The 14,195-nt window shown below is 44.0% G+C and overlaps 1 protein-coding gene across 2 annotated transcripts in view; it reads left to right on the forward strand.

Annotated features, from left to right (window-relative positions):
- The first annotated feature begins 10,561 nt into the window (after positions 1-10,561).
- fuz (fuzzy planar cell polarity protein) overlaps positions 10,562-14,195 on the forward strand; it is a 62,440-nt gene continuing 58,806 nt past the window's right edge. For both annotated transcript variants that reach the window (XM_063062920.1, XM_063062921.1), the window contains exon 1: positions 10,562-10,665. In XM_063062920.1, the coding sequence (XP_062918990.1) occupies positions 10,582-10,665 (84 nt within the window). In that variant the 5' untranslated portion in view covers positions 10,562-10,581. The remainder of the gene's footprint in view (positions 10,666-14,195) is intronic.

Raw genomic sequence — 14,195 nt, forward strand, 5'->3', positions numbered from 1 at the left:
GCTTATACTCACTAGAATTTAGAAGATTGAGGGGGGATCTGATTGAAATGTACAAAATCCTAAAGGGATTGGACAGGCTAGGTGCAGAAAGATTGTTCCCGATGTTGGGGAAGTCCAGAACGAGGGGTCACAGTTTGAGGATAAAGTTTAGGACCGAGATGAGGAAAAACTTCTTCACACAGAGAGTGGTGAATCTGTAGAATTCTCTGCCACAGGAAACAGTTGAGGCCAGTTCATTGGCTATATTTAAGAGGGAGTTAGATATGGCCCTTGTGGCTAAAGGGATCAGGGGGTATGGAGGGAAGGCTGGTACAGGGTTCTGAGTTGGATGATCAGCCGTGATCATACTGAATGGCGGTGCAGGCTCGAAGGGCCAAATGGCCTACTCCTGCACCTATTTTCTATGTTTCTATGTACCTTCTGTATCCAATAAAGCGACCACTAAGTGCATGTTCATGGTCTTCTGCTGCTGTAGCCTTCAAGGTGCGATGTGTTGTGCATTCAGAGATTCTCTTCTGCACACCACTGTTGTAACATGTGGTTATTTGACTTGCAGTCGCCTTACTGTCAGCTTGAACCAGTCCGAGCATTCTCCTCTGACCTCCCTCATTAACAAGTAACACATACAAAATGCTGGAGGAACTCAGCAGGCCTGGCAGCATCTCTGAAAAAGAGTCGACATTTTGGGCCAAGTTCCTACAGCAGGACTCCAGCAACTTGTGTGTGTGTTACTTGGATTTCCAGCATCTGCAGATTGTCTCATGTTTTTCTCTCATTAACCAGGCATTTTTGTCTACAGAGCTACTGCTCACTGGATAAGTTATTTTTTTTTATGTGTTGCACCATTCTCTGTAAACTCTAGGGACTGTTGTGCATGAAAATCCCAAGTGATCAGCAGTTTCTGAGATACTCAAACCACCCTGTCTGGCACCAAGAATCATTCCACGGTCAAAGTCACTTCGATCACATTTCTTCCCCATTCTGATGTCTGGTCTTCACAACAACTGAACCTCTTGACCATGTCTGCATGCTTTTATGCATCGAGATGCTGCCACATGATTGGTTGATTAGATATTTGTATTAATGAGCACCTAATAAGTGTATATTTCTGGAACTGTGGGCAGTGATCAAGTTGCTGAACCCATTGAGGTCCAGATCTTTAGGTTTGTTGCATGACTTGCTGACAAATGGTTAACATGATGAAAGCATCCTGGCTTATTGAAACCTCTGATGACTAACAGACTGTGCTTCTCAAATCCCAACGTGTCTGAGGCAACAGAAACTGACTTTTCATTGCTTACTACCAACTGCAGCTTGGCCTTTGGCCCGGTAAGTTTTAACTCAGAAATTTCTACAGATATACCATGGAGAGTACTCTGACCAGCTGTATCGCTGTCTGGTATGGGGAGGGGCTACTACACGGGTTTGAAGTCAGCTGCAGAGAGCTGAAAAATTAGTCAGCTCCATCATAGCCACTAGCCTCTGCAGATTCCAGGACACCTTCAAGGAGGAGCAGTGCCTCAGAAAAGCAGCGTCCATCATTAAGGACCCACCATCACCCAATACATGCCCTCTTCTCATTGTTACCATTAGGGAGGAGGTGCAGAAGCCTGAAGGAACCCACACAATGATTCAGGAACAGTTTCTTTCCCCTGTCATCCGGTTTCTGAATGGACTTTGAACCCACGGACACTTTCTCACTACCTAATATTTATGTTTTCTGTGAAGGGTGAGGATGTCCAGTTGTATACTCTGTACAATCTCTGATACTTTATACTTTATTGTCACCAAACAATTGATACTAGAGCGTACACAGCGATATTTGATTCTGCGCTTCGCGCTCCCTGGAGTACAAATCGATTAAAAATTTAAATTATAAATCACAAATAGAAAATAGAAAAGGGAAAGTAAGGTAGTGCAAAAAAACCGAGAGGCAGGTCCATATATTTGGAGGGTACAGCCCAGATCCGGGTCAGGACCCGTTCAGCAGTCTTATCACAGTTGGAAAGAAGCTGTTCCCAAATCTGGCCATACGAGTCTTCAAGCTCCTGAGCCTTCTCCCAGAGGGAAAAGGGACGAAAAGTGTGTTGGCTGACATTAATCTGACCACTGATTAAGCTTTCTTAGTTGTTTACTACTGTAATTCATTACGGGTTATATGTAAAATGGTATACATCATTACGCCTGCATGTCAGGAGTGTGCACCTCACTAAAGTATAAACTACAAATAAACGATGTACACGAGCTATCTGTGTTTTCCTTTCAATTAGCTTTATGTTTTGGGATTACAAAATGTAACTCAGACTTCCGAGATCGAGAGAGTGGAACTGCCCCAGAACAACGGCTTTTCCACTTTAAAAACTCTCCTCCACACACCTCTTGCCCTGGGCACAAGAGACAGAGAGACTTGTAGAAGAATGGCATTTTCATTTACATCCAAGTTATAACCGTAGGGTTACAGCACTGAACTGGGTCCACGTCAAGTCAAGTCAAATCAAGTTATGTTGGCTGCCACATGCACAAGTACAGTGAGATGCAGGTAGAATGAAATAGCTGTTTGCAACTGCATTACAATTCTGCAGGAGATTCTGCAGATGCTGGAAATCCAGAGCAGTACACACAAAATGCTGGAGGAGCCAGCTGTAACAGGCTGGGTTGATCAGACCCAAAAGACTCAAACTGCTTCGAGTGTGCAGGGAAATGTGGTAATAAGCAACAAGCACAACAAAGTAACTTAAACATAACTTAATATCAGAAAACAGAAAGCTCAAATAAACCACACTGAATACTACGTAGTCAGTTACAGAGATTCCTGGGCTCACGATTTTTGGTCTCCACTTAATTGTTGCCATCGTCAGGGGACTTGATTGTCTCTGTTGTTGGGGGAGCTCTGAATTCTGATTTGTGAAATCACCCTTGGTCCGTCCTAGGCACCAGTTGATCGTGATTCCTCAATCTAGATGAGGTCCCAAGAACTGAGCGAAAGGTGCCTCAATAAATAAGGGTTCAATCCACAAGCATAGCGAGACACACAGAGGCAGGCAAACTATGTGATGTTTTGTTCTCATGCCACTAACCCAGCATGGTTTCTTTCGTTCAAACAACTCATGCATTCATTGACAGACATCCTGATGCCATTGTGCCTGAGGCCAAGGAAGACTCCAGCCGCTATCAGCAAACATTTAATAAACCTACAGTATTTAACTTGTATAGACACCTTACATGCTGCGAGCCCACAAAGGGTTAAAGTGTCACTTGAAACTGTTCAGATTTTCATCTAATATTTTTACAAAATTTAATACACCACAACAACAGCATCTATGGTTCACTAGGTACATTCAATGTCAGAGAAATGTATACAATATACATCCGGAAATTCTTTTTCTTTGCAAATATCCACGAAAACAGAGGAGTGCCCCAAAGAATGAATGACAGTTAAATGTTAGAACCCCGAAGCCGCCCCCAGCTCCCCCCCACGCACAAGCAGCAGCAAAGCAACGACCCCCCCCAACTCCACCAGCAAAAAAGCATTGGCGTTCTCCATCGAGCACTCAAGCGTGCAGCAAAGTATCAATAAAGACACAGACTTGCAGTACCCCAAAGACTACTGGTTCACCCAGTAATTCGACATACCACAGGCTCTCTCTCTCCCCAATAAGGGAAAAAGGGGAGTCACTGTTTCACAGCGAGAGGGGAGACATAACAAACAACTCGGTGACTTATGATATTAAGAGTCTGTTGCGTCACTTTTTCCAAGCTCTGCACCCAGAGAGTCGGCCCCGGAAAGGCTCAGGTCTCTGTGCCCAATCAGCAGCTAACCCGCTGCTCTCGATGTTCCGCGTTCTCCCGTGATGCCTCGGTCGGGAGCACCAGCCTTGAATCAGCTTGTCTCCAGAGCCACGAAAATCCGGCATCCTGAAGACACACTGGTCTTCCAGGTCACGCCCTTTGGATATCACAAAGCAGCCGGTCACGAGCCCCCGAGAGTGGGTCCCATTCCCACAAAGAACTGAAGTCAGAATGCAACTCCATGTCAGGGTCTTCAAAAGAACCTTGAAACGGAAAAAAAGAGATATCAAAGATGGAAATAGAGCAGTTTCCGAAGATGCAAGCAGAGGAGTTGCCGTTTAGCGCCATCTTGACTTTGCTTTGCCCCGCACCAGGAAAGGAATAAACCAGTCAATGTTTTAGGCCAACATCAACTGCATATTCCCCTCCATAGATGCTGCCTGACCTGCTGAGTTCCTCAGAATTTTGTGTGTGTTGCAGCAGCATTATGTGCACGTTGAATCAGACAACACACAGGAAATAAATTAAGATTCAAGATTCAGAATACAACCTTATTTATCACAGTTACATCAAAACATACAGAGAGATGCGTCATTTGTGTTAGTAGCCCACACACCTGAGGGCGTGCTGGAGGCAGTCTGCAAGTCATAGAACATAGCGTCAAAGAAAAGTACAGCACAGAAACAGGTCCTTTGGCCCATCTAGTCCATGCTGAACTATTTAAGCTGCCTACTCCCATCAACCTGCACTGGGACCACAGCCCTCCATACTCCTACCATCCATGTAGCCATCCAACCTTCTCTTAAACATTGAAATTGAGCTTGCATGCACCACTTGTGCTGGCAGTTCATTCCACACTTACAGGACCCTCTGAAGAACGAGAACAGCAGATACCTGGGAACACCACCACTTGGAAATCCCCCTCCAAGACACACACTGTCCTGACTTGGAAACATATCACCGTTCCTTCATTGTTGCTGGGTCCAAGTCATGGAATTCCCTCCCTAACAGCACTGTGGGTGTATCCACACCTCAGGGACTGCAGTGGTTCAAGTAGACAGCTCATCTCCACCTTCTCAAGGGATATGCAATAAATGGGTTTCAAAATGGGCTATCAACATTGAAATGTTCCCACAACCAAGCACCATCCATTATTAATGACCCCCACCACCCAGGATATGCCCTCTTCTTATTTTTACCATCAGAAAGGAGGTACAAGAGCCTGAAGGCACACACTCAATGATTCAGGAACAGCTATGTCTGCTCTGCCATTGGAATTCCAAATGGAATTTTTAATTTAACTATTTTTATTTATTTATTTATTTATTGTGATTGATTTATTTTTCTATATTTATTGTCACGTGATTGGCAACAATGAATATATCGATTCAGGATTTATAAATAAACAAGCATTTATTAAACCCTGATAAACAATGAAGAAAAAACAAACGAAACCCCTAAACGGAAGTAAACTGCTATGCGGCCATTCAGTAAACCGCTACTCAATACTAGCTCTTAAAGTGATAAATGTGAAACCAGTTCTTAAAGCAATAAATTCAAACACAGTTCTTCGAATGATAAATTTTATAGTCCAAGAGATTTATATAGTCAATTGGGAGAGACTTTCATGAAGTAACGAATTCCTCGAAGACTTGACGTCACTGCCACTCCCAGTCGGATCCTGCCTCGTCCGCAGGATTCACGATGACGGAAATAAAACGGTTTTAAAGGCACTGACCTTCCTTCTCCATAGACTAGATCCTGCACAGCCTTTTCTGCTTCCTTTTAGCAGAGGCTATCTCATGCAGATCACTCTTTCTTGAACGAATTCAATAATGGTCGATCCTTTCCAAACCCATCGAACGTCTCCTTCAGGCTCCTGCCTTCACTCTCCAATGTTACTGAAAAGATACATTAACAAACCTGGCAGTGATTGGTCAAACTGCCAGCCCAGACTTCTGTACCTTACAATAGAACATAAAACTTAGTTTAAAATCAAAACTGCGTCATAATGCAAATATGCAGCGGTGTGGAGTATCGCGTTGACGTTCTAATTGGAAAACTAACTGCGTCACCAGGGGTCTTCCCTTTTATACCCGTGGTGAACATGTCATCACGTGACCTCACATTGACGGGAAAATTACATCAAGTGACCGCCAAAAGACCATTACATCATTCTCACAACAAAGTCACAAGATCTCCATGAGTTATGTAACATTATCATGTATTGCATTGTACTGCTGTTGCTAAGTTAACACATTTCACAACATGATTTGATTTGTGTGCTTTGACCTTTACTCTACTTGCTTTATACCCATGACTGTGAGGCTCCAATGCCACCCTTACATTTGCTGAAGACACCACTGGTGTTGGCCCAATCAAAGGCAGTGACAAATCAGCATTTAGGAGGGAGATTGAAAGTCTGGTTGAATGAAGTCAAAACAACAAACTCTCACTCAACGTCAGCAAAACCGAAGAGATAGATGACTGTCGACTACAGGAGGAAGAAACCAGAGGTCCATGAGTCATTTCTCTTGAAGGGATCATAGGTGGAGAGGGTTGGAATCTTTCATATCAGGGGGTTTGTCCTGGTACCAGCAAGTAAGTGCCATCACAAAGAAGGCTTGACAGCACCTCTGCTTTTTCAGAGGTTTGCGTAGGTTCTGCAGGACATCTGTAACTTTGACAGACTTCTATAGATGCTCTGTGGAGAGCATCTGACTGGTTGTATCACTTCCTGGTACGGAAACATAAATGACCAGGAATGGAAAACTCTGTCTTTCATTCTTTCTCTCTCTTTCATTCTTTCTCTCTCTCACTTTCCTTCTCTCTCTTTTCCTCTCCCTCTCTCTTTCTTCCTATCTTCCTTCCTTTCTCTCTTTCTTTCTTTCCCTCTCTCTTACTTTCTCCCTCTTTCTTTCTCCTTTTCTCTCTCTCCCTCTTTCCGACCATCTGCCCTTCTTTCTTTCTCTCTCTCTCTCTTTATTTATATATTTTTTCTTTCTTTCCTTTTTCCTTCCTTCCTTCTATTTTTCTCCCCTTCCTATATAAATATAAACTGTTAGTTTATTGGAGTTTTTCTGGCCAATACACCACGATCAGTTAAACAGATAATCTGCAAGATGAAAATCAGATTTATACAGGTTCAGTCAATGTTATGTGATCCCCTGTGTCACTCTATGTGTGACAGAGCAGGTTGGGGAGTAAATGGAAGAGGGATTTAGGTGTAATTCATTTCCGGTTTTATGAATCCACAGTCCCTCAGGATCTCTTCATTATAATTCATAATTTGTATATTCAGAGTTCAAAAGGCATTGTCTGTGAAGTATAGAATTTAAGTACCGGCAGGTTATACTGGAACTACATTCATAAAACATAACTTAAGCTTGAATAACTTACATAATTCATACACCACTTTAAAAAAGAGATATGATTGTCTGGGGAAATCTCCATTATGTCATCAGCACCTGAAATCTAGATGAACTGATGTGGTTTTTGTTAGATTTTTTTTTGTTTGAAGAGGGAGGTGGGGTTTGGGGACTGAAGGTCTTGTTGTCTTTCATGTGGGGGGAAGGGGCTTTGGGGGTCGATGTTCTTGTGTTCATGTGGGGGAGCGGGGGGGGTGTGGTTTGAAGATTGTGATACCATTCTTTTTTTTTCCATGGAGGGGGTGGGTTTGCTGTTTCTCTTTGAACTGACTTCCATGGTTTTCTTTGTTTCATGGCTATCTGGAGAAGAATAATCTCAGAGTTGTAAATTGCATACATACTTTGATAAAGAGTAAATAAATGAACCTTTGAAGCAGAGGAGGCCGAAGGGAGCGTGGATACACGTATATCAGATTATGGAGGGTTTATATAAAATAAATAGCCCTAGTAGAGGGGTTAAAATACAGAGTGATTGCATTAAAAATAACTTAACTCAAGGTATTAAAGGAATTATTTTCTGCTAGGTGTTATTGGGAGTCTCCCTGAAAAAGGAGTGGAGGCAGAGAAGTTCACATCATATTTAAACGTACTTGGATGTGCACAAGGAGTCATAGAGCAGGCCCTTCAACCCATCTAGTCCATGCTGGACTGTTATTCTGCCTAGTCCCATCGACCCGCAGCTGGGCATAATAAACTGTGACATGCCTCCCAGTGACTGAAGATTGGAACTTGACCAACATAGACATCTAGGCCAAATAGCCTCCTGCCTGTATAGTTTCCACTATTCTGTTCCACCTGCAAGTAATAACAACACAGTGCTCTTATGAGGCACAATTAAGTGTAACATCTTTATATCAAGTCAAGTTTATTATTAACTATATACATGTCTACCATCAATCGAGACATTTCTCTGGACCAGGGTGTAAAGTACAGAAGTATATATAACACACAATAACTTGGTAAAGTAAGAATTAAATCTACAAATGAATTACAGTACACATAAAAAACAAAGTAAAGTGCATAAATTAAATATTATAGGGTGAAGTACAATTTATTCTGTGACACATTGAATGCGATACAGCAGGGAGTTCAGAAGCCTCCTGGCCTGAGGGAAGAAGCTGTTTCCCATCCTGACCATTCTTGTCTTTATGCATCGGAGTCTCCTGCCTGATGTTAGAAAGTCATAGAGGATGCTGGATGGATGGGTGGGATCCTTGATAATACTCAGGGCCCTGTGTACACAGTGCTCCTGATAAAAGTCCCTAATGAATGGTAGAGAGACCCCTATGATCCTCTTGGCCATTCTCACAGTCTTTTGTAGGGACTTCCAGTCCGATGCTTGACTGCTCCCATACCAGATGGAGAGGCAGCTTGTCAGGAAGCTCTCAATGGTGCTCCTGTAAAACTCGGTTAAGATGGGGGGAGGCAGGCGCTGGGCAGAACTGCTTGCCTCAGTCTCTTCAGGGAGTGGAGGCGCTGCTGGGCTTTCTTAGTCAGGAAGGTGATATTAAGAGACCAGGTAAGCTTGTCCATGATGTGAACTCCCAGGACCCTGGTGCACTTAACTCTCTCTATGGAGGAGCCATGTATGTGCAGAGGGGGATGATTCATCTGCACCTTCCTAAAGCATGCAGAGTTATTATTTCACTCTTTCATATTAAGGACTCCAACCATTTGGGCCATGCCCTCTTCTTGTTGCTGCCACTTGGCAGAAGGTACAGGAGCCTGAAGACCTGGTGGTGGCATCCGTTAGTCTCGCGAGACCATGGATCTGCGCCTGGAAAGTCTAGCTTCAGTCTGTGTTAGAGCAGCGTCTGTTGTGGCTGTAGAGGTCCACACGGGAATGACAGTCTCGGCTGCAGCGACTGCACTTGAAGGCGCTGTCCTCCAGTGTTGTCTTAGTGCTGTTTTTCCAACAAGTGTGCATTTCTTCAGCAGCAAGCCTCAGCTTCTCTTCTCCTCTTTTTATACCTCTGCGTAGTTCCAGCCTCCAGTGAGAGTGATCACTTGAGATGTCCTCCCACCTCTCGACGTTCATGTTCAGTGAATTCATGTCTCTCTTGTAGACATCTTTGAAACGAAGATGGGGCCGCCCTTGTGCTCTCTTGCCAAAGGCCAGTTCCCCGTACAGCAGGTCTTTTGGGAACCTCCCATCTGACATGCGGTGTACGTGGCCCAGCGTTGTTGAAGCGGGGTGAAGAGGCTGGGTATCTGGGCGCGGGCCAGGATCTCATTGTTGGTGGCTCGGTCAGCCCACTTGATGTCCAGGATGTGTCTCAGGCTGCGAAGGTGGAAGGCGTTGAGACGCAGCTCTCGTCTGGAGTAGAGGCTCCAGGTCTCGCTGCCGTAAAGCAGTGTGCTGAGGACGCAGGCCCTATAGACTGCAACCTTGGTGTGCGTCATCAGCTTTCAGAAGACCTACACCTAGGCATTCGACAACAGCTTCTTCCCCCATTGCCATTTTTAAACTCGATAAAAAGATCACGAAAGACTGTGGATCCATAAAATGAAGAGGGAATTATACCAGAAGCCCTTCCATCTTGAACAGCCCTGAAAAAGCTCGAATTGACCTTGAACTGTATTTGCCCTCATGTCATTATGTTTATATGTGTTTTGTTGTGAAAAATTAAGTTAATTAAATTTTGTGCAAATTATGTTTGTCCTGTGGTAAGGTTAAGGTTAGGGTAAAAAGCTAGTTTTCATGACATTGATATGGATATGTATGCTTGACAATAAGCTTGAATTTTCATTTAAATGTTAAAGTTAACAAGAACATAACAGCAAGGTTTTTAATGTATTATTTCCCATCATACTTTTATTGATTTACTAACCAAAGAATCACTTTAATTGATTTCAAAGCACTGGCCAAACTTTGAATTCACGACCTTTCATCTGAAATTTCACTCTTAATATTCAATCAAATCTATATTGCTGGCGATTGTTTTAATAACTTGTTCAATTTTCTAACTTTCTAAAACCTTTGTTGTCAAATTGATAGAATATTTGCTCGAAGGAGTTTACATTTATTACCTTTAACTTTCTTCCATGCACGCTCAGGGAGAAAACTTCAAATAACATTATGCTTTCGTTTCAGTTTGTTTTGTTCATCAGTTGAAGTTTATTATTTGTGCATCCTTGAAAACAAAAGTAGGGGCAATTCCATTAATTTGAGCCTGGATCGATCTCGTGGCAATCGAACTTGACCGCACAGGAGATTCCATTTTGCACAACTACGCGTGCGCGGGGAGTTGTCAGGCGGCCCCGGCGGTTGCCGGGGCAATCGGGTGACGCCGGTTGCCGGGCGACGTTCGGTTTGATTTCCCGGCTTGCACCGGGAAAGGGAAGGCGGCATTGGTCGAACAAGATGGCGGGTGGTGTCCAGTTACTTTGCTTGGCAACCAGCAGTGGCGTGCCTCTGTACTGCAGGAGCAAGGGGGAGAGCAGGCAGGTACAGTAACTCACTCAAGTTTCACAAAGCCTGTCTGTTTAAAATGATCTTTTACTTACAATTCTGTTGATCATTAAATACTGCACAGCTAAATTGCACGCTCTGTCCGCCAGAGAAAGCAGGATCTCCCAGTGGCCACACATTTTAATTCCACATCCCATTCCCATTCTGACATGTCTATCCACGGCCTCCTCTATTGTAAAGATGAAGCCACACTCAGCTTGGAAGAACAACACCTTATATTCCCTCTGGGTAGCCTCCAACCTGATGGCATGAACATCGACTTCTCTAACTTCCGCTAATGCCCCACCTCCCCCTCGTACCCCATCTGTTACTCATTTTTATACACACATTCTGTCTCTTTCTCTCCTTTTTCTCCCTCTGTCCCTCTGTATATACCCCTTGCCCATCCTTCCTTTTCCCTGGGCCCCCTGTCCCATGATCCTCTCATATCCCTTTTGCCAATCACCTGTCCAGCTCTTGGCTCCATCCCTCCCCCTCCTGTCTTCTCCTATCATTTTGGATCTCCCCCTCCCCCTCCCCCTCCCCCTCCCACTTTCAAATCTCTTACTAGCTCTTCCTTCAGTTAGTCCTGACGAAGGGTCACGGCCCGAAACGTCGACTGTACCTCTTCCTACAGATGCTGCCTGGTGAACAACTTTGATGTGTGTTTCTTGAATTTCCAGCGTCTGCAGAATTCCTCGTGTGCACAGCTAACTTTGTTTGTAATGATGGCCAGTGTAGTTTATCAGTTATGTAGACGTTTATAATCACGCAGGACGATAAGTGAGAGTCCTCTACATAGTTAGAATGAAAATAGAAGATATGATATCTACTGGAATTACCATGTCTGATTCTCTTGGTCTGGCTAATCACTCAATTATGATTATGTGGACACGCAGTCCCCTTTTATTGTCATTTAGTAATGTATGCATTAAGAAATGATAAAAATGTTTTTCCAGAATGATATCACGAAAATACATGACAAATCGACTTAAAAACTAACAAAAACCACATAATTATAATGGATAGTTACAACAGTGCAAAGCAATACCGTAATTTGATAATGCAGTGGGCACGTGGCCAAGTGGTTAAGGCATTGGACTAGCGACCTGAAGGTCGTGAGTTCGAGCCCCAGCCAAGGGAACGTGTTGTGTCCTTGAGCAAGGCACTTAATCACACATTGCTCTGCGACGACACTGATGCCAAGTTGTATGCCCTTCCCTTGGACAACACTGGTATCGTGCAGTATGGGCAACTGCTGGTCTTCCATACAACCTTTCCATACAACTTTCCAGGCACAGATCCGTGGTCTCACAAGACTAACGGATGCCTTTATTTTGATAATTGAATCAAATCAGTAATTGAATCAAAAATAGTCTTATTTAAAAAAAGAAGCTATTTCATCTACGGTTGACATGATAGAAAGACTGGTGTTAATTACTGAACCCAAACTACCCTGGGGGGAAAAAGTGGTCATGAGTTGTCCCCTCAGGTACTTGTGAAGGTCCTCCAAAAGTGTGTAGGAAGTTATAGGATTTAGATCCAGTGGTGAATAAGAGAACAGGGATATGCTTCTACATCAAGTTGGTTTGTGACTTGGAGTGGGACCTGAAGATGATGGTTATACAGACTTCTCCGTGGCACATGAATTGGATTCAGAGAGGCAAGATTGAGTAGCCTCTGTCAGTTGTCTATTGCATCTTGTATATGTTACAACCAATATTCATTCTAATTTGTAATGACCAGTGTGCACAAAAATATTTTTGCCCAGTGACAACATGTGTGCACTGAATAATTTCTCCAGTAAAAAGAGTATAAATAAGCCAGTTCTAAAATCTTCAGACAAATCATCGCAAACTCCACCTTCCGCATCAGAAACCAGAAATGGAAATGTGATGTGTACAATAGTGAAATATGCTTAACTTGCCAATGAGGTAGAGGGTGACAACCTTTTGTGTGCAGTTTAAATTCCTCTGTGTGCCAATAGTAAATGATGCGTGAACGCACACACGCCTTAGAGGGAGCATTGGTTACAACCATTGTCTGCTGATAGGGAGGGATGTGGGTGTCAAGGTTATGGTTCAATTGCTGATTGAGCTGGATTGGTATATAAGTTGTGAGTCATCCAGTCTCAATGTAGCTACCTGTGCATTGATGAGATGGCCAAGCACAGAAGGCCTTGCCAAACACCTGTGCTCTCTGTCTGTCATAGCCATCTGGAGTTCCTGGTTGCAAGCCATGTTAATTTGCCCCTGCGTTCTCACAATATCTGTTCTCAACCTCCTCCACTCAGTGAAGCCAAATGCAAACTAGATATTCTCTGCCTGGGTAGTCTTTATAACCTGATTGTATGAGCATTGAATTCTCCAATTTCAGGTAACCTGATCCCTCTTCTGTCACTTTCCCTCTTTTTCTGATCCACCCAGGTCCCCATCAACCAATTTCTTTCCATTTCCACCAACTGCTCCATCTGCTCATCTTCCATTGTTCTCACCTGCCCACCCTACCTCCTCTATTTGGGTCCACACTCCTCCTTCCTTTCTTATCAGTTTTCACCTCCAGCTTGTTTCCTCCGTCTCTTAATATCTCCACCTCCCAAGGTCTTGTTGATATTCCCACTCTTTCCTTCCCCCACCTGATCCGATCTGCAAATCGGCCCTCTTCACTTGGATCTAACCGTCCTTTGGCACCTTTCACTTCGATGGTTCAATTTAATTCCAGAGAATGTGTACAGTATACAACCTGAAATTTGTACTCTTCACAGACATCCATGAAACGGAGAGAAAAAACTCAAAGAAAGAATGACAGAAAACCATTAGAACCCCGAAGTCCCCCTCCCCCTCCCATACACAAGCAGCAACAAAGCATCAACCCTCCACACTCTCCCTCCCCCCACTCGTTGCAGCAAAAAGCATCAACCCCTCCCACCACCCACCATTAAAAGCTATTGTCCATCCCAACACTTTGACATTTGAGCAGGCCCACTCTCTCTTGCCACAGCGAGTGGGGAGGCCATCAGCTCGCTGTCTTGATGTGACAGTTTGCAGCGTTGCTTATTTTGAGCTCCCTGACTTGAGAATCAGCAAACTCTCTCACTGTCGAGAGAGCGAGCAAAAGCGGTTGCTGGAGTGCAGAGCCCCCGACAGCCATACCCACTGACTTGAAATTTTGATCTCCTGTGATGCTTGAATGGGCAACATCGGCGAGGAATTGTGTCGTCCAAGGTCACATCCAAAGACACATGTCTTCCAAGCTACTCCTGGAGATTCCGAAGTGCCAGTTGCCCGGCAAGTTCCGAAGAGCGAGAACCCACTGTTCATGAAGAACGCAATTTGAGTGCAGCTGTAGATCACGGACTCTGACAGGACCCCAGCCACCTTGAAAAAGGAAAAAGAAACATGAGAATGGAAGATGTAAACAGCTTCGTGGATGAACTGGAGGAAGTAACCCAGGTCCGCAAAAACCTCCGGCGCCCTCTTTAGCCCCTCCCACTCTAAAATTTACTATCTCAATCCAGAGTAAAGATT

The sequence above is a fragment of the Mobula hypostoma genome, chromosome 11 (assembly GCF_963921235.1).
Source record: "Mobula hypostoma chromosome 11, sMobHyp1.1, whole genome shotgun sequence".
Lineage (NCBI taxonomy): Eukaryota > Metazoa > Chordata > Chondrichthyes > Myliobatiformes > Myliobatidae > Mobula > Mobula hypostoma.